The following is a 26299-nucleotide window of genomic DNA, read 5'->3' as shown; positions in this document are numbered from 1 at the left end:
CTAAAACATTATTTACAGCATATTATATGCAACCAGCATTTTTTTTTTACTAGACCAGCATTGGAAGGGTTAAACACAGAGGTTTAAAGTTCTGTGGAGAGATATGCAGAAGTTCAGATAGATACATTTATCTAAATAGAATGTAACAAGTGATAAATGTTACACACTCTTTGGCTGTCCTCCAGCTCCTTCTCAGTCAGAGAGAGTGAGTCACATGCCACACTTAGATACATTATGTAAACAAAATGTATCTATGTCAGCTTCCTATTCGTCTGCAGTTCTGTCCAGGAACTTTAAAGCTCTGTGTAACCCTTCCAATGCTGGTCAGGTAAAAAAAAAATGCTGGTTGCATATAATATACTGTAAATAATGTTTTAGAGCAAAGTTGAAATGCAGGGTTATATTCCGCTTTAATTTATTGTACAGCAGCAGGGTAAGAGGAGGGGCAATATGTAGACAAAGCTACGCGAGATAGCCTGACCTCTTCACCAGTGCTGCCCACAGTCAGTAACTCCACCTTCTTTAAACTTCCAGCAAGCTTTAGTCATCCGAGAAGGAGAGAAGATGCAGCTGAATGCAGAGGAGGTCGTGGTGGGAGACCTGGTGGAGATCAAGGGTGGAGACAGAGTACCAGCTGACCTTCGGATTATCTCCGCCCACGGCTGTAAAGTAAGTCGCTGCAACTTACTTATTTGAAGCTTGCACACAAGGAATAATTTCAGATTAAAGCAAACGTTCTCTTTTGCACTTTTATTCTCAAAAATTACTTTCTTCTGCAAAGCCTCAACTTCCCTTCACCGCTGTCCTGTCTCTCTCTCCCCTCCCTCTCCTCTGTTGTCTCCCTGCAGGTAGATAACTCCTCCCTGACAGGTGAATCTGAGCCACAGACCAGGTCGCCTGATTGCACGCACGAAAACCCTCTGGAAACACGAAACGTCACCTTCTTCTCCACCAACTGCGTAGAAGGTAAAAGCTGCATCTGAGGAGTAAGTGAGGGTCTGCATGGGCCTTTCCATGGAGGTTCTAACAGGAGTCATGAAATGAAAGGAGTATGGAGACCAACATCTTTATACCCTCTATTGAAAAAATATAAATTTCCACACATTTGTTCCATTTGTTCTGGGTCAATGATATTAGTGGGAGAGGCTCATCTGAACAGTCATTAAAGGATACCTGACCTGACTTTGAATTTTTAAAACTGAGCACAGAGGTATGTTGTGTCCACTGGTCCACTGGTTGTGTCCTCTGTGCACTGTCCATTGATCTGCGTGTTCCCCCTACTCTTTGTAATCCCAACAAAAAAATGTCACTTACAGAGAAAGCCAAACTTGTAATCAGGAAGAGACAGGCTCATACTCACGCCACTTTCCGACCCTTTATGCCCCACTAACCTGGAATGCCTTTGCTCAAAAAACGGCCGTGACTCATTGTCCTGAAGAATTAAGGTGCCCATACACTCGTCAGATTAGCAGCAGATAGATCATCAGATGGATTTCTTATCTATCTGATGTGTTTTTAGAACATTTTTTACTAGGATAGAATTCCAATAGATTTCAGTTTGAAATCTATTGAAATTCGATCTGATGGCATTTTTTTGCCATCAGATTTCCATTAGGGCCAATGCAAAATGATAAGCAATCTCATCAGATCGACCTAGATTTTCCACCCTGCCGGTTCGATGGAAATCCATCGAAATCGATCATCGATCGGTCGATTGGCTAACCGATTTGCAATCGATCGTTCGATTTTGATCGATCGATCGGCCAGAAAATCGGCTGAGTGTATGGGCCCCTTAAGAAGTACAGGTATTCTGACCAGACCAACTGTCGTGTGTTCTGTTTGGAAACTAGATTACTCTGCTTTAAGTTCGACACAAGATCCACCTGCACTCCCCTCCAGGTATTGCATGTTGGCTTTGGGGCCCCGGCCAGTGAGAGAGGTCCGGGGCCCCTGGCCATCGTGTGAACCAATCGTGTGTTTCTGCTTTAAGTTCATCAAGCAGTCCCAGTATCTTCTATCAGTAAATGTGTTAGTGATAGGATAACATGACATATGCTCTATTTCATAATCCTCAGGAACAGCTCGTGGGGTAGTCATTGCCACGGGGGACAGAACTGTGATGGGGCGCATCGCTACGTTAGCTTCTGGTCTGGAAGTTGGAAAGACCCCAATTGCCAAGGAGATTGAGCATTTCATCCACCTGATCACCGGTGTCGCTGTGTTCCTGGGGATCAGCTTCTTCGTTCTCTCTCTCATCTTGGGCTATAGCTGGTTGGAGGCCGTCATCTTTCTCATTGGAATCATTGTGGCCAACGTACCAGAGGGTCTTCTGGCCACTGTCACTGTGAGTACTAAAGTCCTGTTTAGAGGTCTGTGGAAATGGCTGCATTTGGCCAAACTTTAAATGAAGGGGGATGTGTGATTTCGAAATGTGCACATATAGGTTGTACAAACAACAACATGGAAGAAAAAGAGGCCTCTTACCACTCAAGGAGTTGTGAGATGATCAGATACAATTGGTAACATAATATATTGGTTTCTCAGTGTTAAAAGCTTAGTATGGATAGAGGAAGATCTGTAGGTGAATTATGATGAGAGGTTTTGTGGACTTTAAATAGGACTAGATATGTAATAGTATTAAAGGCAGCAGCAAGTCTAATTGGTAGGCAGGTAGAGTGAAAGCAGCTCTAGAGCAGTCTTGCAGCCAGGCCCAAATTTACATCACCGGAGCCTGTAGGAACAGATGTCCTGGCACCCTAGACTTCGCCCACCATGAACCTACAAACACCCACCAAAGCGCACCACAAGTGTGCTGGCTGGCCCAGCTGTCACTTCTCACTTACTTCCCTTGCCTGTCATAAGTAACTACAGGTGTCTCTTAGCATTAGGTAGCCAGAGTACCCTCAGTATTAAGTAGTTAGAGGTGCCCCTGACTGACAGGAGATCTCGTCAGTGGAATACCGAGAGTCGGTCGAGTAACCTCTCATTTATGCTTTGCTTGAACTCTGCATAGGGAAAGAGAGGGAGGCACTAGGGGAGGGGAATGGGCTGCCTTTCCATCATCAGGCACCTGTAGGGACGATCCTACAGTGCTTTATGGTAAATCTGACCCTGCTTGCAGCTGTACATGGGAAGAAGTTCCTTGAAGGGAAAGCAATGGTAGGTCATTTAAGGAGGCCTTTAATGGGTATATTTTTGTCCAAAGTCAGAAATGTAGGTTGGACGGGAACTGTGAAGTGACAATAGTGATAACATGAATTTGACTCTGGAAACCAGTGAAGAGATTGTGGAGAGGAGCAGTAGATGAGGGGCAGCACTAGAGATAGATAAAACTGGCTACTGCACCCTTGATGGATGGTGTAGGTGAGAGACTTGTTAGTCGAACATGAGATAAGATGTAGTAATGAAGGCTCATGAACTTGGTTTGCAAAAGTCTCATGAAACAGGATGAGGCATATTTTAGATTTTGCATTCTCCATGAAACGAGTCAATGGGAGCCATGTTTTTACCGTCAGGTCTCAATCCCTGTCTCACCTTTACAGGTATGTCTAACCCTTACTGCCAAGCGTATGGCACGAAAGAACTGCTTGGTGAAGAACCTGGAAGCTGTGGAGACCCTGGGGTCCACCTCAACCATCTGCTCCGATAAGACTGGCACCCTGACACAAAACCGTATGACAGTAGCTCATATGTGGTTTGATAACCAGATCCATGAGGCAGACACCACAGAGGACCAGTCAGGTCTGGGAGTCTTATGCTGTATGAAGACCTTGACCATCATACTGACCATCAACTCACTCATTCCCTCTCTCATTTCTGCTCCCGTGTTCCATCTCAGGTGCTTCATTTGACAAAAGTTCCCTCACTTGGGTGGCCTTGGCCAGGATAGCTTCCTTGTGCAACCGCGCTGTCTTCAAAGCTGGAAATGACAACATTCCTGTCCTGAAGGTGTGTGAGGTTAACCCCGCGCCTGGAGCTGTGTAGCATGGTATCTCTGTGTGTGGCTGCTCGTCTTGTCGTTGTCTCGTCTTGTCCTGCTTACCGTGTATGTGTATCTGTATATCCGCTCCATTGTCTGTCATTACATGAACTGCTGTTGATTTTGGGAGGTAACGGAATACATTTCTGCTCCTTAGCGGGATGTGGCAGGTGATGCCTCTGAATCTGCTCTCCTGAAGTGCATTGAGCTCTCTTGTGGATCAGTTAAGGCCATGAGGGAGAAGAACAAGAAAGTAGCAGAGATTCCCTTCAACTCCACCAATAAGTACCAGGTGAGGAACAGGTTGTTTGATGAAACCAAACTTCTTATGTTTTATAGTCCATAACCAATTAAAATGGATGTAAGAAGGGAATGCTTAGGAGGTATAAGGGTTCAAATGGCTCCTTGGAAGGCAGTACTAACCTATTTCTGTTTCTCGGGTTGTGCATTACAGTAGAGCTCCATGTTTTCAGGCTTACAGGATAAGGGCAGCACGGTGGCGTCCCCAGTTCGAATCTCAGCCATGGCACTATCTGTACTGAGTTTGTATGTTCTTCCTGTGACTGCATGGGTTTCCTCTGGAAACTCTGGTTTTCTCCCACTTTCCAAAAACATGCAGATAAGTTAATTGGTGTTCCCCTAAATTCGCCCTAGGCTATGATACATTACATACACTACATGATACATACTGTACATATGACTATGGCAGGTAGTAGATTGTGAGCCCCTCTATGGGACAGCTAAAGTGACAAGACCATATACTCTGTACAGCTCTGCAGAAGAGTGCTATAAAAATACTGAAACAATAATATGTATTAAACTCTTATTATTTCCAAGTATCTCTATTTCAAGTTTTAAAAATTAAGTACAAAAATGAAGCCTCCCATGGAGGTCTTGGGATAAGGTCCTCCAGCGCCCAGTCCTTGATTGTTTCCTGTGGTTTCAGGCATCTCATCCTGATCACTTGCTCAGGCTGAGATTAAAGAGGAACTCCAGTGAAAATAATGTAATAAAAAAGTGCTTAATTTTTACAATAATTGTGTATAAATGATTTAGTCAGTGTTTGCCCATTGTAAAAGCTTTCCTCTCCCTGATTTACATTCTGACATTTATCACATGGTGACATTTTTACTGCTGGAAGGTGATGTCACTGGAAGTAGCTGCTTCTTGCTTTTTTGGCAGTTGGAAACAGCTGTAAACAGCTATTTCCCACAATGCAACGAGGTTCACAGACAGGAAACTGCCAGGATTATGGTCCTCACAGTTTCCTGTGGGAGGGGTTTCACCACAATACCAGCCATACAGAGCCCCCCGATGATCCGTTTGTGAAAAGGAATAGATTTCTCATGGGAAAGGGGGTATCAGCTACTGATTGGGATGAAGTTCAATTCTTGGTCATGGTTTCTCCTAACTGTTGCACCCATGGTTGGTGCCTCTCTCACCTCTGCTTTGGCCCGGTCTTGCTCTCATGATGCAGGACATTTGGGGCTCATGTATATGTTTTATTTGGAGTATTTTCACTTGCTAGATGCTATACAGCTATTTTATACCGATTAGTGAAAACAAAAAAAAAAACTTGCTTGCCAAAGTCCCCTTTATTTTTTCAATGTAGCTGGATCCTTGAGGCGTGGACACCACAAGACCCCTGAAGGTGTTCTGTAGTATTCATCATATTTGCAGCAGATACTCTAAGTCCTGTAGGTTGTCCATGAATCAGACGTGTGTTACCAGCACCTTCCCTTGGTGCTTTATCAGACTGAGATCTGGGGAACTCTGAGGCAAAAATATGATTGATCAACTTCTTCTCTTGCTCCATGGTCCAGTCCTGACATTCATCTACTAATTATCGGCACTTTCAGCTTGCCAATTGCCTCATCATAATGCATTTTGGCGTAACGTCTTCATCAGATGACGGCGGGGCTATGCCGAAACGCATTATGATGCAACTGACAGGCTGAGTTCCGGATTCCACCTGCTACCACTGCCCACCTCCGTTCAGGAGCTCTGTGGGATTGGAGAATACAGGCCAGGCCTTCGTTCCTGGTGTGACTCAATGAGCCTTGGCACCCATGACTGGTTACCGGTTCTCCTTCCTTAGATCACTTTTGGTGGGTATTAACCACTGTATACTGGGAACAGCCAGTTAAACCTGATATTTTGAAGATTCTTTGATCCCAGCCTTCTAGCCAGCTCAATATATCCAGTAGAGCCTCTCAGATCCTTATGCTTGTCAATTTTCCTTGCTTTCAACACACAACTGACTCTTCATTTGCTGCTTAAATGGATCCTGTACCAAAAAAGGTCCCAATTTGGCTACTTACCCGGGGAGCAGGAAACCTCTGGATCCTCCTGAGGCTTTCCCTGTTGTTCGTGGCTCCAGCGCCGGGACCTTTGTTAACGGTGCTCACCTGGGCTGTGCAGGTGTAGACGGCTCCCATCTGCGCACTACAATGGAGCATGCTCTGCTTTTTCCACCGATTATGAGCGGCGGTACTCCACATGCGCAGTGTGGGCCAGCTCCGTGGAACTTCTGGGATCCCAATGCTGGAATGGAAGGACAAAGAAAGCTTCTTTTGTATCTAGAGGCCTCCCTCTCCAGAGGCAAGTATTTAAATGTTTGCCTTAAAGAGACCCTGAGCAGTGCCCTAAAAAAGAGAAGGGCTTCCTCCAACCCACTGCAGTCTGCGAGGTCATCCTCCTGGCTCCCTCCGTGGCTCCACCGGCGGCTCTGATAAAAAGTCCCAGATTTACGTTAATATACCCCATCATTTGGCAGGTGCCCTTGTAGTGATGTGATCATGTTACTTGTCACTGGTTTTAAGGTTGTGGCTGATGGGTGTATAGTGTATATAGAGGATGTAAGGATCATGGGATTGATTCATCAAACAATGGTAATATTACCATGTATGCACAGCGCACAACAATATTACCCTTACTTCTGCAAATAAATACCGCGAGATACGCTAGTAACATGACCTGCGGTACTATAGTAGTGCGACCGCTACTGCGGTATCACGTGCGTTACCTTAGTAACGGTCGGGCTATTGGAGTTCCGCAGGTCAAGCCACCAGCATATCTCGCTGTATTTACGGTAATATTGTCATGCGCTCTGCGTACACAGTAACATTAGTGCTGTGTGATGAATGAACCCCAAACTGAGGAAGCTCATGGGACAAGTTTCATGCATTTGGGCCCATGTGACACAGAACTGTGTGAGGTCTCAAAGTGGCGGCACAGCGCCTCCCTCCCTGTGTCTCCATTGCTGCCCCTCACCCTCGTGCTCTGTCTGTCAGTCTCCCCGGAGATTAGTCCCAGCTGCTGCTGTAGGATCCCAGCCTGATCCTGCTTAACATTCATTTCATAATAACATAAAAGCTTTTTAACTCCCCGTCCTGGAAGACTCTGGCGGCTGTGACGACGCGTCACTCGCTATAAATAACCCATTCATAGCGTGCAGCACCGCTGTCACCAAGCGGGCCTTACAGCGTGTGGACACTTATCCAACTTTTTCTTTTGTCTTTGTTCCCCTCTTCCCCAGCACAAGGTAAATAGATGATATTTCAAATGTCAAAACAAACCTAAGTGCCATTTTCTGTTTATCAAAACTGCTGCGGAAATGAAGTCTGCAAATCTGGGCGTGTCCTGAGCTCTCTCCAGTCACAATTTCCCCAGCACATACATGCAAAAATGTCGCCTGGAAATTTGGGCACAGGGTGAAGCCGGAAAAAATGGCTCGCTCTGCTACTGCAAGAGTCACAGTGGAGTTGATCACTGTTCCCCCTCCAAGCCACTGTAGACTCTGAGGAAAAACGTAATTCAGCTGCCAGCTATTGCTGGCAGCCAAATTGCGCTGTTTTTATAGTAATTTAGGCTCATTTTGACAGCGCCCAAATTACTATCTGAGTGCCACTATAGCCATAATTTACATGGCGAAGCATGTTGCACCAAAATTTCCCTGCGCCGTTTTGAGTTGTCTTGTCCCGCAGTAATATAGTCATGTCACTAACAGGGGCTCACAATCTAACCCCTACCATAACCAGGTAGTCCCAAATTTATGAACACCCGACTTACCAATGACCCGCCGATATGGCCCAAAAATGTAAAATTGTATTCTGTAGGAAAAGTAAAAGAAAAACAAATTTAAAAAGACCTTGTAGTTTTTGAAAAAAAATATTTAAAAAAAAAATAAAAGAAAAAAGTTTTTTTAAAACGGGTAAAATGACATTTTGCTGTAGTACACAGGGTCACAAAGGTCACACACAGTGGTGTAGCAATAGGGGTTGCAGATGTAGCGACCGCATCAGGACCCATGGGTCAGAGGGGCCCTCCCTCAACAACAGTATTATCTCTTTATCAGTACTGTGCTGGTAATAATCACCTTTATAGATGCTTTAAATAGTGGTAATCATTAACAAGCTGTTTCCCATCCCCTACTTGCACCTGACACTGTGGAAATCCATGGCAGGTCTTGGTGTGCCGTATCAGTTGTTATGTATAGAGTGCTTGAGGGGCCCCATGTAAAACTTGCACCGGGACTCATAGCTCCTTAGCTACACCACTGGTCACACAGGGGGGGGGGGGGGGGGATTAGAGGAGGCACATAGTACACAGGGTGACACTGAAGGATTGGGGAAACACATAGGGGGACAGTGGAGGCACAGGGGGCATAGGAGTTACAGGGGGCAGAGATGGCAGTTTTTTGGACTTAAAGAGAGCAGATCCGAGATGAAAAACTAACTATAACAAGTAACTTGTCTATATATCTTATCTAAAGTTTAGATAGTTTACACAGCAAATCTAGCTGCAAACGGCTTTAATAGAAAATTATTATTTCTTCCTGTGATACAATGACAGCAGCCATGTTGTTTGTAAACATTACACAGAGGCAAGCTTATCTGCACCATCAGCACTCAGACTGTGAAAAAAACCTAATCCCCCCTCCTCCCCTCTGCCTCTGAAATCAATGGCTAGTAACACCTCCTCCTCCTCCTGCCCAGACTGAGCTCCCATGAGCCCTTGCTACTGCCAGGGCTCTCTGAAAACCTGTGGGCATGGTTTATTTAGTTTATAGGGAATTAGAGTATTAAAACAAAAACAAAAAAGTATTTGGCTTGAGGAATGCCCTATAAACAATAGGAAAGGAACACAATTATGCAATGAGTAAAAGTTCACCTCGGATCCACTTTAAGGTGGGTATTTTAAATCTTAAGAGAAAACAGAGGCATGTCCTTTGCACAAGGACATTCCTCTGTGTCTCGCTATTGCCGCCTCCCAGGTCGCGGCATAGCTTCCGATTGGAGGAAGCTCATGGAGGCGGGCAGCGGTGGGGATAGAGGCGGGGGAGAGCTGACTAATTGACAGGCTGCAGGTAAATACAAGGCTAGTGACAAGCAGATTGTCGCTAGCCTGGCGCTTTTTACAGGATGGCACAGCAGACCTGGGGGGACTAGAGGCAGCAATAGCGCGACACAGATGTATGTGATTGTGCGCAGGACATGCCTCTGTGTTCTCTTAAGATTTAAAATACCCGCCTCGGGTTGTCTTTAATAATGGATTCAGTTTAAGAACGAACCTACAGCCCCTATCTCATTCATTAACTCGGGGACTACTTGTATTTATATTTTTTTGGGAACTCAGTTAACTTATCTGTATATTTCTGGGATGTGCAAGGAAACCAGAGTGCCTGGAGATTTCCCACACAGAAACGGGGAGAACATACAACCTCTGTGCAGATAGTTCCTGGCTGGTATTCAAACAGGGGTTTACAGTGCTGCAAGGCGAGTGTGCTAACAGGGCCGGAATTTCACTTTCCAGCACCCTTATGTCTCCCTAAGCCCTGTCGCCCGTCTGATTTATTTTTTTAGCGCCCAAGGCCATGGCCTTCGTGGCCTTTCTAGAAATCTGGGCCTGAGCGCTAACCACTACACCACTGTGTAAAGATTAAAACTACAGACACATTTAAAATGTTTATTTTACCTGAAATGATTGTTAGTGATTATTTAGGGTGACAGGAAATGAACGCTTAGGGCCCATTCACATTTGATAATTAGTGGGCATTTACCGCTAATCTGCGAATCGCCAGTGGTCGCTAGCACGTTTTAAAGCACTAGTGCATTAAGTATATGGCAGCAATCTCACTGCTGCGATTTGCGATTAGCGTGAAACGCAAATGCGCTACATGCAGCATTTTTTAGCATTTTCTGAGCGATCACAATTGCCATGTATTTCAATCACAAATTGTGATCACTGAAAAAAACACAAAAATGTAAAGTGAAAACACATGTTAATCGCGTAAAAATCTATGGCGCAACACGCTAATTGCTAGCATTTCACAATCTCCGGTATGAACAGGGCCTAAGTCTATCAGCCCATCCTGTACTTTGGGGGGGGGGAGGGGCTAGGCATCACACAGAATAAACTACAATAGCCACCCAGTGGCGTAGCTAAGGAGCTGTGGGCCCCGATGCAAGTTTTACAATAGGGCCCCCCAAGCACTCTATACATAACAATTGATACGGCGCACCTTGGCCTGTCAATGGCAACTACAGTGTCAGAGGTGCAAGAAGGGGATGGGGAACAGTTTGTTAAAAATAACCACTATTGAAAGTATCTATAGAAGTGATTATTATGAGCACAGGACCAATAAAGAGCTAATACTGTAGTTGAGGAAGGGCCTTTTGGGGCCCCTCCTGCCCAAGGGCCCTGGTGCGGTCGCAACCCCTATAGCTACGCCCCTGTAAGCCACCCCACAAGAACAAGAACAAATGTCACTGATGTCGGGGGGAACCAGTACTCTCTCTAGATTTTTGTCCGAGACGATCGCAAAGGAGTATTTATGACAAGAAAAATGTATACCGTAGTATGGACATAGCTTTATAGTCAGCTGTAGCCCCATACACAGTTACCTATTGATGGTTGTGTCTAGGAGAAAAGCATGATGAATTGTTGTGATCACATCCCGCTTTAGCACATGATCATGAGACTTATCGTATTTTTTTTGGAACATAAGACGCTCCTGACCATAACATGCACCTAGGTTTAGAGGACAAAGATCTGGGAAACAAAATATACTAAACCTGGAGTGTCTATGGTACTGGAGCTTTCATGAACCATCTCTCCCATACTGAAGTATCTATTAAAGAGGAACTCCAGCCTAAACAAACATACTGTCATTAAGTTACATTAGTTATGGTAATTAAAATAGATAGGTAATATAATCTCTTACTCACACTGTTTTAAAAGATCAGGTAAATGTTGGATTTCATGAGGGCAGCCATCTTTTTGGTTGAAAGGAGGTGACAGGGAGCATGAGACACAGTTCCAACTTTCCTGTGTTCTTAGCACCTCTCTCAGTTACTAGGCAACGTGAATAACAACATAGGAAATCTCATCATGCTCTGCAAAGCCCGGGCTTTTTTTCTTTGATGGGTAGAGCTTAGCTAAAAATGCAGCTAAAAATGATGCTTTGGTAAGAAAAACAAAGTTATCATGCTGTGAAACTGTTAAAGAAACACCAAGCCTTTTCAGTTCTGCTGAGTAGATTTTTAGTCCGGAGGTTCACTTTAAGGGTCCTAGCTTACCGGAAAACTGGTTGTAGTTTGAATCACTCTCTATCCTATCCTAGTGCACTGGCCTGACAGAGGAAATACAAACTGGTGCAGAATCTAAAAGCAGCCAGCAGCACTATAAACTTTACAGTAAATAATGAATAAAAAAATAAATAACAACCTGCACAAGCGGCCTCACCAGCTATGTCGTCAGTACAGTGCAGCTCTGCAGGGAACTCAGCATCGGCCCATGTCCTGGAGTCCCCTCCTCTGCCAGGCTCAGGTCAGCTTTGTATAGGTATATAATTGGGAAAGGTCAAAAAGCATCCAGTCCTTCATAGGGTAGTCCACTACACCCACTTTCACTACTTGTATGACTTTATAAGGACACATGATTTCTTCAAGGCACCACGACAGGATATTGCAGTAGAAAACTTAGTTTACTTTTATTAGCACATAAAAGCAATCCTTCACGAAACTGACACAACCTATAATCTGGCTTGACGTAATGAGCAATTATTATTTAGGCTTAGATCAGATCTATTATGAAAAGGATAGTTTTTGTATTTTTTTGTGCTAATAAAAGGCCTAAATAATAATGGCTCATAAAGTCAAGCCAGATTATAGGTTCTGTCAGTTTCATGAAGGATTGCAATGTCCTGACTATGGCCTCTGATGCTGTATTGTGATATTCATGAAGAAAGCTTGGATGCAGGCCCGGTGTACCAACAAATCAGCATACATTGTCAAAACAGCATACATTTAAAGTGATATTCAGTAGACTCAGTGTCGCTTCCCTCGCTGGGCTGCGGGCTCGGTCCTCGCTTCGCTCGGACAACTTTTTATTCTGACTCACTTGGATAGTGGAGATTGCACACCAGGACCCAGGCTGCTAACTCTGGTTGCAGGCTTAGTACTGCTGATGGGCATTATGGGGTTAATGTATGGCATGCATGACTTTGCACATGCTCAGTAGCATTTGTATGTTATTTTGATGGTTGTGCTGAAATGTTGGTACACCGGAATTACATCACAGGAGCCTATAGGCGCAGATATCCTGGCACCCTAGACTTCACCCTCCATAAACCTACAAACCCCAAACTGCGCTGCAAGTGTGCTGGCAGGCCCAGCTGTCACTTCTCCCTTACTTCCCTTGCCCCTCATAGGTAGCTATAGGTTCCCCTTAAAATTAGGCAGCCAGAGGTACTCTGAATTTTAAGAAGCTAGTGGTGCCCCCCATTTAAGGGAGATCTCGTCAGTGGAATGCTGAGAGCTGGGTGAGTAACCTCTCATTTACGCTCTGCTCGGGACTCTGCATAGGGAAGGAGGGAGGGAGGCTATAGGGGAGGGGAATGAGCAGCGTTTCCATCATTAGGTCCTTATAGGCACGTGCCTTTTGGTAAATCCGGCCCTGCTTGGATGAGATCTACAGTGAAAAATATAATTTTTGTATTTTTCTGCTAATAAAAGTAAACGAAGTTTTCTACTGCAATATCCTGTCGAGAAATCACTTGTCTTTATAAAGTCATACAAGGCTTAGGTCAGCCTCATAGCTTGACTCTCCATTTGCATTCCGGAATGCATTGAACGTGTCATCAGACAGGATAGAGGGCCTTCCTCAAGTGCTGTCCCCCCCAATAACTTATTGGCAATAAGCCACCGCTGACAGCGTCCCCATGCCACCTTCACTTCCCCCTCTGCCAATCAAGGAAGGATCCCTTCCGTCATTTGGGCCAATCACCTAATTACAGAGCCATGGTCCTGCCCGCAAAGCCATCAGCGCCAGTCACGGAGCAGAGCAATGGGCGGCCGTGATTGGAGGGTGTGTAGAGGGATCCTGCCTTGATTGGCGAAGAGGGAAGTGGAGATGGTAACTGTGCCATTAACAGTGCAGAAGGGCTGCAGTTTACATTTTCCCAGGGAAATTTGTTTTTGACTCCACCCACTTTTTGTAACCTGGACACAAAGTCACTACTCAATGACCAAGTTTGTGAGCTTTCGGGTTTCTGGCATCAAAATTGTGGGAATGGTAGCAGTTTATCCAGCAAAGAAATCTGATTGGCTGTTTTTGGCTTTGTCCCTTTAGTAAATTTGAGCCCCAGTCACTTAATGACCAACTGTAGCAGGTTTGAGGCCTCTGCCATTAACAGTGTAAGAATAGCAGCAGTTTCAATATTCCTCTTAAAAAAAAATCAATAGGTGAATTTTGATTGGCTGTTGTAGGCTCCACCCACTTTTCTGAATACGAAACCCAGGCACCCAGTGACCAAGTGTGGCAAGTTTTGAAAACCCTACCATTAACGGTGTAAGAATGGATGCAGTTTACAGTTTCCCATTTAAAATGAATGGCTGAAATATGATTGGCTGTTTTATGCTCCGCCCACTTTTCCTGGATTTGTAACCGTGGTCACCAAGTGTGTCAAGTTTGAGAACCCTCCGATTAACAGTGTAAGAATGGCTGCAGTTTATATTTTCCCATGTAAAAAGTTAGTTGTTTTTGGCTCCGCCCACTGTTTCTAACCTTGACATACAGTCACTCAATGACCAAGTTTATGAGCTTTGGGGTCTTTGGCATCAATAAGTTGCATTATCCCAGTGAAATTAAACAATTGGCTGTTTGTGGCCCACCCCCTTTTCAGAATTTAAACTCCCAGTGACTGACTATACAAGATGTGAGGCCTCTTCCATTAAGAGTGTAAGAATGGCAGCAATGTAAATATTCCCCTTGAAAATCAATAGGAGAATTTGATTGGCTGTTGTAGGCTCCACCCACTTTCCTGAATATTAATCCCAGTCACCCAGTGACCAAGTGTGGAAAGTTTTGAAAACCCTACCATTAACGGTGTAAGAATGGCTGCAGTTTACAGTTTCCCATTTAAAATGAATGGCTGAAATATGATTGGCTGTTTTATGATCCGCCCACTTTTCCTGAATTTGTAACCTTGTGACCAACTGTGCCAAGTGTGGGAACTCTGGCTTGATTACTGTGAGAATGGCAGCCTTTTACATTTGCTGTTTGTAGCTCCGCCCAGGTGTGCAAAACACACACACACACACACACACACACACTACACACTACACACCACACACCACACACCACACACCACACTCACACTCACTCACTAAATAAAGAGGCCCTGTAGTGACATATAGTGGAATGCAGTTAATTATTCAGGATAGTTACTTTTATGGTAATTTTCCTGGTTTCAGCATCAGAAACACTTCTTATATCTATATATTGCTGTATGTATACTGGTGCGGAAGATTTTACAAACGCTGACTAAATAATCTATGAATGAATATTATAAAAAAAAAAAAAAAAAAAAAGCTATTTTACTTATTACGGGATTTTCACCAAAGTTCCTCTTTAACCACCGATCATTGACTTTGATTTGCTAGATTTGATTTGCTAGATTTCTAGCCCTTCCTGGAGCAGTAAATATTTTCTAATATGGAGACTTTGTTCTTCAAACTGTTTAGAGAAGTCACACTTAATTACATTCACATCTTCCCCTGAATAAATAAGGGCCAGAGGAAAGGGGAGGGGGTAAATGGCAGCTCCTACAGCTATTAAAAGCCAAGAGACAAAATGCAGAAAAACAAACCTGCTTGGATCCCTTTAACTGGCGTGAACACGGCGGCAGCCCCAGATGATTACCCCCCCCCCCCCCCCGAAGTCCTGGGGCAGGGTTTTGCAGGAGATCGCACGCGATCTGCTCCGTCATCAGTCTCCCAGCGGCGACCACTGATCGTGGTGATTGGCTGGCGGGGGGAGGGAGGGCTGGGTAAAAAAATACAAAAATAAATAGTCTAATTTATTAATAAAAAACCCAAATCAAAAAATTAAACAAACAGAGATCACATCCCGGGGGGAGGGGACCACTTGTGTGCTGAGTTGTGCGGCCCTGCAGCGAGCCCTTAAAGCTGCAGTGGCCTAAACTGTAAAAAATAGCCTGGTCACTAGGCGGTGTAAGCCTACAGTCCTCAAGTGGTTAAGGTCCTGAACATCCCTTCCGATGAACTTCTGACCCTCCATTATTTATAATGCAAAGTTATGATCACGTCAATAACTACTTTCATTATTTCTGTATCTTCCCTAACAGCTGTCCATCCATGAAACAGAGGACCCCAATGATAACCGCTTCTTGCTGGTCATGAAGGGGGCCCCAGAAAGGATTCTGGACAACTGCTCCACCATCTTGATCCAGGGAAAAGAGCAGCCACTGGACGATGAGCTGAAAGAGGCCTTCCAGAATGCTTATCTGGAGCTGGGTGGACTTGGAGAGAGAGTATTGGGTGAGTGACCATCCTCTGTCCAATCAGCGGCCAGGCATGTATAGAGGGGAGGAGGCTTCATGAATAACATGCACACATTTTCTCTACTCCTCTCTCTTTCAGGGTTCTGCCACTATTACTTCCCAGAGGAGCTGCACCCCAAGGGCTTTGCTTTTGACACAGAGGACCTTAATTTCAGCACTGAGAACCTGTGCTTTGTAGGGCTCATGTCTATGATTGACCCTCCTAGAGCAGCAGTGCCAGATGCTGTGGGCAAGTGCAGAAGTGCGGGTATCAAGGTGAGCTGGGAAGGCAGAAAGTCCCACTTAGGCGGGACCTTGTGCAGCATCACTGTTAGGAGCTTCTGAAGGCAACTTTCCTCTTTTCCATCTGGCTATGGACCTAGAAATTATCTCAGACCATGTACTTTTACCTATCTGAACACCTTAATAGAGGGTGGGAACCTGGGAAACTCTTAGTGAACGCAATATGAGGCTTTATTAGTATTCTCTAATTTTTTACGAATTACCGAATGTTTCATATTTATATATAATCTTCCCTAGGTTATCATGGTCACTGGAGATCACCCCATCACAGCAAAGGCCATTGCCAAGGGTGTGGGCATCATCTCTGAGGGTAACGAGACCGTGGAAGACATTGCAGCCAGACTCAACATTCCTGTCTCTCAAGTTAATCCCAGGTACGGTAATATCGGTAATATCGGCCATGGTGTATAATTGTTAATCCCAGGTGCATCAGCCATGGTGTATAAATGGAAATGAGGACTTTCAGAAAGTTATAGTTCCATCCTATCTAACAGATATTGCCTGAAGGGATCAGGACTCAATTCCTTGGGCAACAGTTGAGGGTCAGAGTGCTGTACAGTGCTGTACAGTTGCCCCTTTCTACTACAGCAAAGTGACAAATTAACTTCCCCTTTTCTACTATAGCAAAGCAACAAACTGTTGCTATGGGGAAGGGAGAAGGTACAATTGGTGGGAGGGGTAAGGAGGGGAACAATGCGCTTGGGATTTGCTGTAGATTAAAGATCCAGTGTGCCATATCTTTAACCCATTAGCAACTTCAATAGAGTTACCTTGTTAATTGCACTGCATTTGACTTCAGTCAGCAGAACTTGTTGTGCTGTAAATTATTGGAATGCTTTGATCTCTCTCTACTGAGCAGAATATATAGAAACTGAAAGGTGAAGTCCTCTGTTATTGTCTCGCACTGCCCTCTAGTGATAAGTGGCCATAAATATACATTACAGCAGTACTAATTAGAAGCATAGAAATGTAACAAATAAGAAAGAAAAAAAAATCTAAAATAAATTAGCCTGGAGCACTTGCAAGCCTCTAAATAAATTGGCTGCTAAAGTGTTAAACGAGTTCAAGGAACCCCTGTAAGCACTCGATTGTCAGCTGACTAGGCCAGAAATAGCTACCTCAGTCGACTCTAGTATAGCATGTACAGTATATGCATCTTAGTGCTGGGACTAGTGTTGGGCGAACAGTGTTCGCCACTGTTCGGGTTCTGCAGAACATCACCCTGTTAGGGTGATGTTCGAGTTCGGCCGAACACCTCATGGTGTTCGGCCTTTTAAGTTCGGGTTCGCCCCGAACTTCTGTATGCCCCCGAACAGGGCCGAACAGGGCCCCTGTTCGGGCGAACAGGGCCCTGTTCGGCCGAACAGGCCGCAATACGGCCCCCCTATGGGGTCGCAGGCATAAGGGGGGAGCATGCCCCGATCGCGGGGGGGGTCGGAAATTCCCCCCACCCCCTCCGCTAGCGCTCCCCCCTCTGCCCGCTTCCCCATTCAAAAGTTTCAAGAAGTACCTGTATAGCGGATGGCCTGGCAGTGGGCGGCACTGTGGAGTGAGGAGGAGGAGGAGTCCGGAGAGTGACGAGTTGAGGGAGGCCGGGCAGCGGGCGTGAGGTCAGAGAAAGGGCGGAAGTTCCGCCCTTTCGCTGACCTCACGCCCGCTGCCCGGCCTCCCTCAACTCGTCACTCTCCGGACTCCTCCTCCTCCTCACTCCACAGTGCCGCCCACTGCCAGGCCATCCGCTATACAGGTACTTCTTGAAACTTTTGAATGGGGAAGCGGGCAGAGGGGGGAGCGCTAGCGGAGGGGGTGGGGGGAATTTCCGACCCCCCCCGCGATCGGGGCATGCTCCCCCCTTATGCCTGCGACCCCATAGGGCCCCCAAAATAGGGATGTTCGGGAAGTTCGGGGTTCGGCCCGAACATGCCGAACATCTCGGCCATGTTCGGCGAACTTTCCCGAACCCGAACATCCAGGTGTTCGCCCATCACTAGCTGGGACCCACTACGGGTGCTTTGCAGCAATCGCAAAGAACCCACGATTTAGTGAATAGCAGAAGTGCCCTGATTTCGCTGCAGTTCCTGGAGCGATCTCAATTTGGCCACGCTAGCCACTGATGCGATTGCCCTGGTTTCACTCCCAAAATGTTGCAAGCCTAGTGGGACCATCTCCATAGGTATCCACTGGAGTAGCGATTTGCCGATTGCCAGTGATCGGAAAGCACAGCAAGAGTGCTCCTAGTGGGTCCCAGCCCTTAATGTTGTAACTGCAAATAGTCAAAATTAATCTCTAAAGTTGTGTGTGTGTGTGTGTGTGTGTGTGTGTGTGTGTGTGTGTGTGTGTGTGTGTGTGTGTGTGTGTGTGTGTGTGTGTGTGTGTGTGTGTGTGTGTGTGTGTGTGTGTGTGTTACTTCAGTGGCTTCTGGATGCTCTTGTCCTCCTCTCTTGCTGTAAATGGTCTCTTTGCACTCTTTGGTCCCAATCCAATTGATGAATGATACAATTAAAGTTAGCTGCTACTGGCTAGTGCACACTTTAATGTGTTTTCCCCATGCAGCTAAAATCAGACAGCAGTCAAGCACTGCACGCATTTTCTCTATTAATTACATTAGCTTCTGTGATAAACGTTCATGTTTCACACATACAAACACAAAGGCTATGCAGAAAACGAATACAGAAAACGGACAGACGAGTGTGCTCCCAGCCTCAGCTTATTACACTCACTCTGTCCAACTCTGATGGAGCAGAACTGGCTCTGCAGACTTCTCCAGCATCACTACAGTACAGAGCACTTGGGAAGGGGGTGGAGACTGCTGCAGACTGAATAGGGACTGTCTACAAATCTTTGTGTACAAAACTTTGTATGATTCCTTATCAGTGGCTGAGCAGGTGCATTCATTAGAACAGTTGTTAAGCAGAAAGCTTTTTCTCTCTGTGCCCTTAGTTGTCAGTATCTCAGGAAAGGAAGAGAAACTTCTCTCCCCACGGAGCCCCCTGTGGCTTCTGGGCCCCCCTGCGACTACATCCCTTGCAGGGTTTATTGTTACGCCCTTGTGCATAAGGGCAACAGGAAGTATGTGAAATTCTTCCCAGTTAGAGCCAGACAGCAACGCCAGTAATAGTTTTAAGCCTTCTTTATCTGTCAAAACATCTCAGAAAGTTATGGACTAAGGCTAGATTGAAATGTAGCAAACAGTGATCTATGCGCCAGGAACATGACTGCAATGCCAGGAGAGAAATATACCTCCCAACTGTCCCTTTTTTGGAGTGACATTCCCTCTTTGGGAACCCTGTCCGTCTTTCTCCCTCATGTGTCCCTTTTTCTGGACTTATGTACAGATCTGTGTAAATATATGTATTTTTCTACTGAAAAATATTTACTTGACTCTAAACTTTATTCATATCCTTTAAATTAATATATTTTTTATTTTCAAATGTTACTATGAAGGAAAATGAACCAGGATAGAAATTATAAAACAAAAGGTTTTTCTTACTAAATCTTGATAATTGATCACATGTATGATATGTATGACTAGGAGTGTGTCAGGGGCGTGACTAGGGGTGTGTCAGGGGCATGACTAGGGGTGTGACAAGGGCATGGCTTAGTGTCCCTTTTTCTTATCTCAACAATTTGGAAGGTATGGACACACATAGCAGTATTGTCTTCCGCTTTATATTGTCATATATCTAAATGTTACTTTTAATGTGTGTTTACCAGGGACGCAAAGGCTTGTGTCATCCACGGCACGGACCTGAAAGACATGCCTGCTGAGCAAATTGATGAGATTCTGCAGAACCACACCGAGATTGTCTTTGCCCGAACATCTCCCCAGCAGAAACTGATCATTGTAGAGGGATGTCAGCGACAGGTAAGGCTACTGCCACTAAACCAGACAGCCTCCGTGCAGTAACACTGAGCATATTACCGCAAGGCAGAGCTGGGACAAGGTCCTCCGGCACCCAAGGCTGAGACACCAAAGTGCGCCCCTCCATCCCTCTCACCCCAGCTGTCACACACTGATTGCTATTAGACTAAGAGGCGCCCCAGGGCCCCAACACCTTAATCTCTAGATATCTGGCTTGCAGTCACTGCCATGTATCCCCTTTCCTTATTTCTCTCTGCTTCAAACACAACAGGGGAATGATAGTTGGGTGAGTTGTGCGCCCCCTCCTGCACTGCGCCCTGAGGCTGGAACCTCTCTCGCCTCTGCCTCAGCCCGGCCCTGCCGCAAGGGGCCTGCCGCAAACTCCACTAAAGCGCAAGCAGGAAGTTTGGGCAGCCACATAAATATCAGTTATGTGCAGAATTCTGAGCTATGCAAAATGTGGCTGCAAGTGGCGGGCGCTTGTGCTGTTCATTTCGGCACATAACCGATATTTATATGAGCATCTATGGCAGAGCTGAACTTCCATGGCGCCCAAGATTTTTCATTTTTTGCAGCGGATTTGTAGCATGGTGGTCGGTTAAGGTTAGGCGTGCAGCAGGCGTGGTTAAGGTAAGGCGTGGGGGAGCGGTTAAGGGTAGGCATGGAGGAGGGACAGTTAGGGTTAGGCATGGAGGGGGGGAGGGCAGTTAAGGCTAGGCATGGAGGGGGAACAGTTAAAGAGAAACTCCAACCTAGAATTGAACTTTATCCCAATCAGTAGCTGATACCCCCTTTTACATGAAAAATATAATGCTTTTCACAAACAGACCATCAGGGGGCGCTGTATGACTGATTTTGTGCTGAAACCCCTCCCACAAGAAGCTCTGAGTACCGCGGTACTCTGGGCAAACTGCCACAATGTAACAATGTTCACAGACAGGAATTAGCTGTTTACAGCTGTCTCTAACAGCCAAAACAGCTAGGAGCAGCTACATAACCTGCCCACAGTAAAAATGTCACCATGTAATAAATGTCAGAATGTGAATCTGGGAGAGGAAAGATTTTACAATAAGCAAGCACTGACTAAATCATTTATACATAATTATGGTAAAAAATTAAGCACTTTTTTTACTACATTATTTTCACTGGAGTTCCTCTTTAAGGTTAAGCATTGGGGGGCAGTTAAGGTTAGGCATGGAGGGGGGGGGGCAGTTAAGGTTAAACATGGGGGTCAGTTAAGGTTAGGCATGGAGGGGGGGCAGTTAAGGTTAGGCATGCAGAGGGGGTGGTTAAGGTTAGGCATGGGAGGGCAGTTAAGGTCAGGCATGATGGGAACAGTGAAGGTTAGGTATGGAGGGTGGGACGGTTAAGGTTAGGCGTACAGAAGGGGTGGTGCTTAAGGTTAAGCTTGGGGGACCGGTTAAGGTTAGGCATGGAGGGGGTGGGCGGTTATGTTAAGGCATGTAGAGAGGGTGGTTAAGGTGAGGCACAGAGGGGATCATTTAAGGTTAGGCATGGACGGGGGAGGGCCATTAAGGCTAGGCATGCAGAGAGGGTGGTTAAGGCTAGGCATGGACGGGGGGGGGGGGGGGGGGAGTGGTGGTCTTATGAAGAGAACCTGAGGTGGATCTTTGGGGGGCAGATGGGACACAGAGGCATGTTCTCTGCCTAATGACATGGCTCTGTGTCCTCACACCGCCGCTCTCTGCCCCCCCACCGCCGTGCTATAGCCCCCTGAGATTGGCGACAAGATTTGTCGCTATCTCGGAAGTAAACACAGGGGAGAGGAATTCCCTGCTCAAAACACCTGCCAGGGGCGTTCCTGCAGGGTTTCCTGAGCTGCCATTGGGCAGCTCTCTCTCCCTGGCCGCGTCTCTTGCTCCTCCCCCACCTCCCTGCAGGCTGGTGAGAGACACACAGTCTCTCAGTGCAGCGTCTTGACCCAGAGGTCACGAAAGTGAAAGTGCGCCATTGCGGTCCACAGGAGAGGTGGGGAGTGGCAGTTTTGGCGTTTACCTGATCCGCTCAGCCCCGTGGATCAGGTAGCCTACCTTTCCATTTTTTGAGCCCACCTCGGGCTCTCTTGAAGGTTAGGCATGCAGAGGGGGTGGTTAAGTTTAGGCATGGAGGAGGGACAGTTAAGGCTCAGCATGAGGGGGGGGGGGGGGGGGATAGGGCGGTTAATGTTAGGCATCAAAGGGGGGTGGTTATTGTTAAGCATGCAGAGGTGGTGGTTAAGGTTAGGCATGGAGGGGGGGAGGGCGGTTAATGTTAGGCATCAAAGGGGGGTGGTTAAGGTTAGGCATGGATGAGGGACAGTTAAGGCTAGGCATGGAGGGGGGGAGGGCAGTAAAGGTTAGGCATCGAAGGGGGGTGGTTGGGATTAGATGGGGGGAGTTCTATGCAAGAAGGGTTAGGTTTACCTGTAGCAAAATATCAGTATAATTTCAAAATATTTTACTATCATTATTAGCACTGCAAAAAAGTAAAATATCGGTAAAGTAACAGGCGGCGTAACACAAGGTTAACAGCCTGTTCTCACCCTGCACTAGTAACTCTAACATTGGACCGAGGTTTACTGCATCAGGCCCAGTACTGCATATATAAGCATAGAATCATTTAAAGGGAACATGAAGTGAGGGGGATATGGAGGCGTATAAGAAATCAAATTTAGCTGCCGTGTGCGCAAATTTCCGTCCTTTGCTGCAAATCGCGGCTTTTTCCCCAATTCAAACAATTCCATCTTGCATATAGATTTAGCGCAAATTGGATTCTGACAGACTCAATTCCAAGCTGCGTACACAAGTGCATCAGTTTGGCCCCATCCCTAGTGGAATACAATTTGTATGCAAGCCCAACTTTTTAACATTCTCATTGACCTTTTTTTACCACCAGTGTTGAAAAGCTGTGGTGAGAGCGCCACCTAGCGTACATAGGAATAATCCACGAAGGAGCAAAATGCAATGAAGCAGCCTCTCTAACAGGCTGGCGATTGGAAAAATGCTGCTGTTTGTTCTGCAATCCACATTTATGAAAGTGGCGATCAGCTAAAATATTATTTTTCTACGAGAACAAATTTTAAATGCGCTCCTGTATTTTTGTGATAATCGCAGAGAAGGCTTGGGATACATAATAATGCTGTACTGAGACTAAAATGCCATTTCATGTGTGAATAATAGGACCTGATGCAGTAAATTCCAATAAAGTTGTCATACGCTCCCTTCATTTTAAACAATGCACATTGCTTGGCAGTCCTGCTGATCCTCCGCTTCTAACACTAGCCATAGACTCCAAACAAGCGCGCAGATAAAAATCTGACAAGATTAGCTGCATGCTTGTTCCAGGTGTGTGATTCAGACACTACTGCAGCCAGAATGATCAGCAGGACTACCGGGCAACTGGTATTGCTTCAAGTGTAACTGTCGGGAATAAAATAAAAAATCAATTCTTTATTTTTATCTGGTAAACAAGTAATAAGGATGCTAACCAGGCAATCCAAAAGTTAAAACCACTATTACTTTTCTTGTTGATAAATGATCATTCCCAAGTTTACCTGACTCTTACTTGGTACACACAAAATTTGGTACACAAAAGAGAAGTTGCAGGGCATGCTGGGGTGTCCTCGTTTTGCCACAGGAGTGCGGCGATTCATCTTAGCTGAAATGGCAGAAGAGGTAAATAAAAAGCACTATTTTTCTTGGCTTCAGGCTCTCTTTAAATGTCCTAACTAGAGGCAATGTGCCTGGATATATGTGGTTTTTTTTTCTTGTTCCTGACCCCTGTGGCTAGGGTTTTAACCACTTCACCACTGAGGGGTTTTACCCCTTGAGCACCAGAGCAATTTTTACCTTTCAGAGCTCCTTCCATTCATTCGTCTATAACTTTATCATTACTTATCGCAATGAAATGAACTATATCTTGTTTTTTTCGCCACCAATTGGGCTTTCTTTAGGTGGGACATTATGCCAAGGATTATTTTATTCTAAATGTGTTTTAATGGGAAAATATTATTTTTCAGTTTTCGGCCATTATAGTTTTTAAATAATGCAAGCTACCGTAATTAAAACCCATGAAATGTATTTGCCCATTTGTCCCGGTTATAAAACCGTTTAAATTATGTCCCTATCACAATGTTTGGCGCCAATATTTTATTTGGAAATACAGGTGCATGTTTTTCAGTTTTGCGTCCATCCCTAATTACAAGCCCATAGTTTATAAAGTAACAGTGTTATACCCTCTTGACATAAATATTTAAAAAGTTCAGTCCCTAAAGTAACTATTTATGTATTTTTTTTATTGTAAAATGTTTTTATTTATTTTTATTACAAAAAAAAATAATTGGGGAGTGTGGGAGGTAATGAGTTATTTTTTGTGTGTAAAACTATTGTATTTGTGTATGAAAAATGTTTTAGGGTGTAGTTTTACGATTTGGCCACAAGATGGCCACAGTAACTTTTTGTTTATGCGACCTGCAAGCGTACAGGAAGTACGCTTGTGGGAAGTGTTATGAGCCTGGGAAACGTTTTTTTTCACAGTAATCGCGGCTTCTCATAGAAGCAGCTGAACATTGCGGGGGCTTAGATCGACGAACGGGAATGGTTTTTCCCGTTCATTGATCTCCGGGCGAGTGGGCGGTGGCGTGCATGAGACCGGGAGCGCGCGCACAAGGGAGTGCGGGCAGCGGCGGGAGCGCGGGAGGTGCGGATATCTCCGTCTCTGGGGGTGAAAGGATGGAAAAAGGGATGGAGATACCGCTGGGGGTAAAGTAGTTAATTCAGTGCACTCCCTCCTTCCCCTGTATGTGTTTTGTCAGCATGCACACAGCTTATGCTGGTGTATGTGCATTGTGCGCATGGATACATTATGTTAGCTCCCTTGTGCGATTGGTAAGATGCGCTATCTGTCCCAGGAGAGGACGTCAGGATGTGTGCTCCTATTCCCTAGATAGGTTTGATGTAATGAATGTTTGCATGTCTGCACCATGCATGTTACAGGGTCAGGCAGTGGTGTAGCTATGACGCTCAGGGCCCCGATGTAAGTTTTACATTCCCCCCCCCCTCCGGCACTCTTTACGTAAAACTTGATACGGCGCACCAACACCTGCCAAGGTCATCTACAGTATTAGTGCAAGAATGGGATGGGGAACAGTGTGTTAATGATGACTACTATTCAAAGCATGTATAGAAGTGATTATTACCATTACAGGACCAATAAACAGCTTATACTTTGATTTGGGAAGGGCCCCATGGGGCCCCTCTGGCCCAAGGGCCCCGCTGCAGTCGCTACCTCTGCAACCCCTATTGCTACATCCCTGGGGTCAGAGTTAGGACACCTACATTTACCTGGGTACTTCTGCGCAGTGTAGGTGACTAAGCAAGAGAATGCATTCTTTTGTGAACTAAGACCCCGTCTTTTAACTTTGCTGTAGGGATAACAGTGGTGCCTGGATGAGTGAATCTGTGAATGCATTTGTTTGAAAATGTGCATGCAAGTGTGCAAAGGGTTAATGTTTTTTGCTATTTTTCTGGCCACACCCCCTTTAGCACCCCCCCTTATCTTAATAACTTATTTATATGTCCTAACTAGAGGGGATGTGTCTGGATATATGTGTTTTTTTTTCTCGCCAGCACAGGTGATGGGGGGTGGGGTGTCAGAACCCAGCTCAGGGGTCCTGGGGGGAAATTTGGCTGCAACAAAGGGAACTTACTCTTTTTTGGTTGGGGGTGTCTATTGGGAGGGGGCCACTGGTTTAATTTTGATAGTCTGATTTGTGTGCTGGACCCCCGAGCCTTACTCTTTCTCCATCCTCTCTCCAGGGAGCTATTGTGGCTGTGACTGGCGACGGTGTGAACGACTCCCCTGCGCTAAAGAAAGCCGACATTGGGGTGGCCATGGGCATCGCTGGTTCTGATGTCTCTAAACAGGCTGCTGATATGATCCTGCTGGATGATAACTTCGCTTCTATCGTCACTGGTGTTGAGGAGGGTAAGAAAACCGTTGTTATTATTACTGGTGACTCTCGAAAAATGAGAATATCGGGCAAAAGTCAATTTATTTCAGTATTTCAACTTAAAAGGTGAAACTAATATATGAAATAGACTTAACCACCCTGGCGTTCTATTAAGATCGCCAGGGCGGCTGCGGGAGGGTTTTTTTTTAAATTAAAAAAAAACTATTTCATGCAGCCAACTGAAAGTTGGCTGCATGAAAGCCCACTAGAGGGCGCTCCGGAGGCGTTCTTCCGATCGCCTCCGGCGCCCAGAATAAACAAGGAAGGCCGCAATGAGCGGCCTTCCTTGTTTTGCTTACA

The 26299-nt window shown here is 45.6% G+C and overlaps 1 protein-coding gene across 3 annotated transcripts in view; it reads left to right on the top strand.

Annotated features, from left to right (window-relative positions):
* ATP1A3 (ATPase Na+/K+ transporting subunit alpha 3) overlaps nucleotides 1–26299 on the top strand; it is a 281983-nt gene that overhangs the window by 230274 nt on the left and 25410 nt on the right. For all 3 annotated transcript variants that reach the window (XM_068241455.1, XM_068241456.1, XM_068241454.1), the window contains exons 6-16: nucleotides 535–669; nucleotides 849–966; nucleotides 2076–2344; nucleotides 3543–3741; nucleotides 3839–3948; nucleotides 4137–4271; nucleotides 15630–15822; nucleotides 15925–16100; nucleotides 16365–16501; nucleotides 19842–19992; nucleotides 25806–25974. In XM_068241455.1, coding sequence (XP_068097556.1) covers nucleotides 535–669; nucleotides 849–966; nucleotides 2076–2344; nucleotides 3543–3741; nucleotides 3839–3948; nucleotides 4137–4271; nucleotides 15630–15822; nucleotides 15925–16100; nucleotides 16365–16501; nucleotides 19842–19992; nucleotides 25806–25974 — 1792 coding nt within the window. The remainder of the gene's footprint in view (nucleotides 1–534; nucleotides 670–848; nucleotides 967–2075; nucleotides 2345–3542; nucleotides 3742–3838; nucleotides 3949–4136; nucleotides 4272–15629; nucleotides 15823–15924; nucleotides 16101–16364; nucleotides 16502–19841; nucleotides 19993–25805; nucleotides 25975–26299) is intronic.

The sequence above is a fragment of the Hyperolius riggenbachi genome, chromosome 6 (assembly GCF_040937935.1).
Source record: "Hyperolius riggenbachi isolate aHypRig1 chromosome 6, aHypRig1.pri, whole genome shotgun sequence".
Taxonomy (NCBI): domain Eukaryota; kingdom Metazoa; phylum Chordata; class Amphibia; order Anura; family Hyperoliidae; genus Hyperolius; species Hyperolius riggenbachi.
The sequence above is the reverse complement of the archived record's forward strand: the minus strand, read 5'-3'. Positions and strand labels throughout refer to the sequence as shown.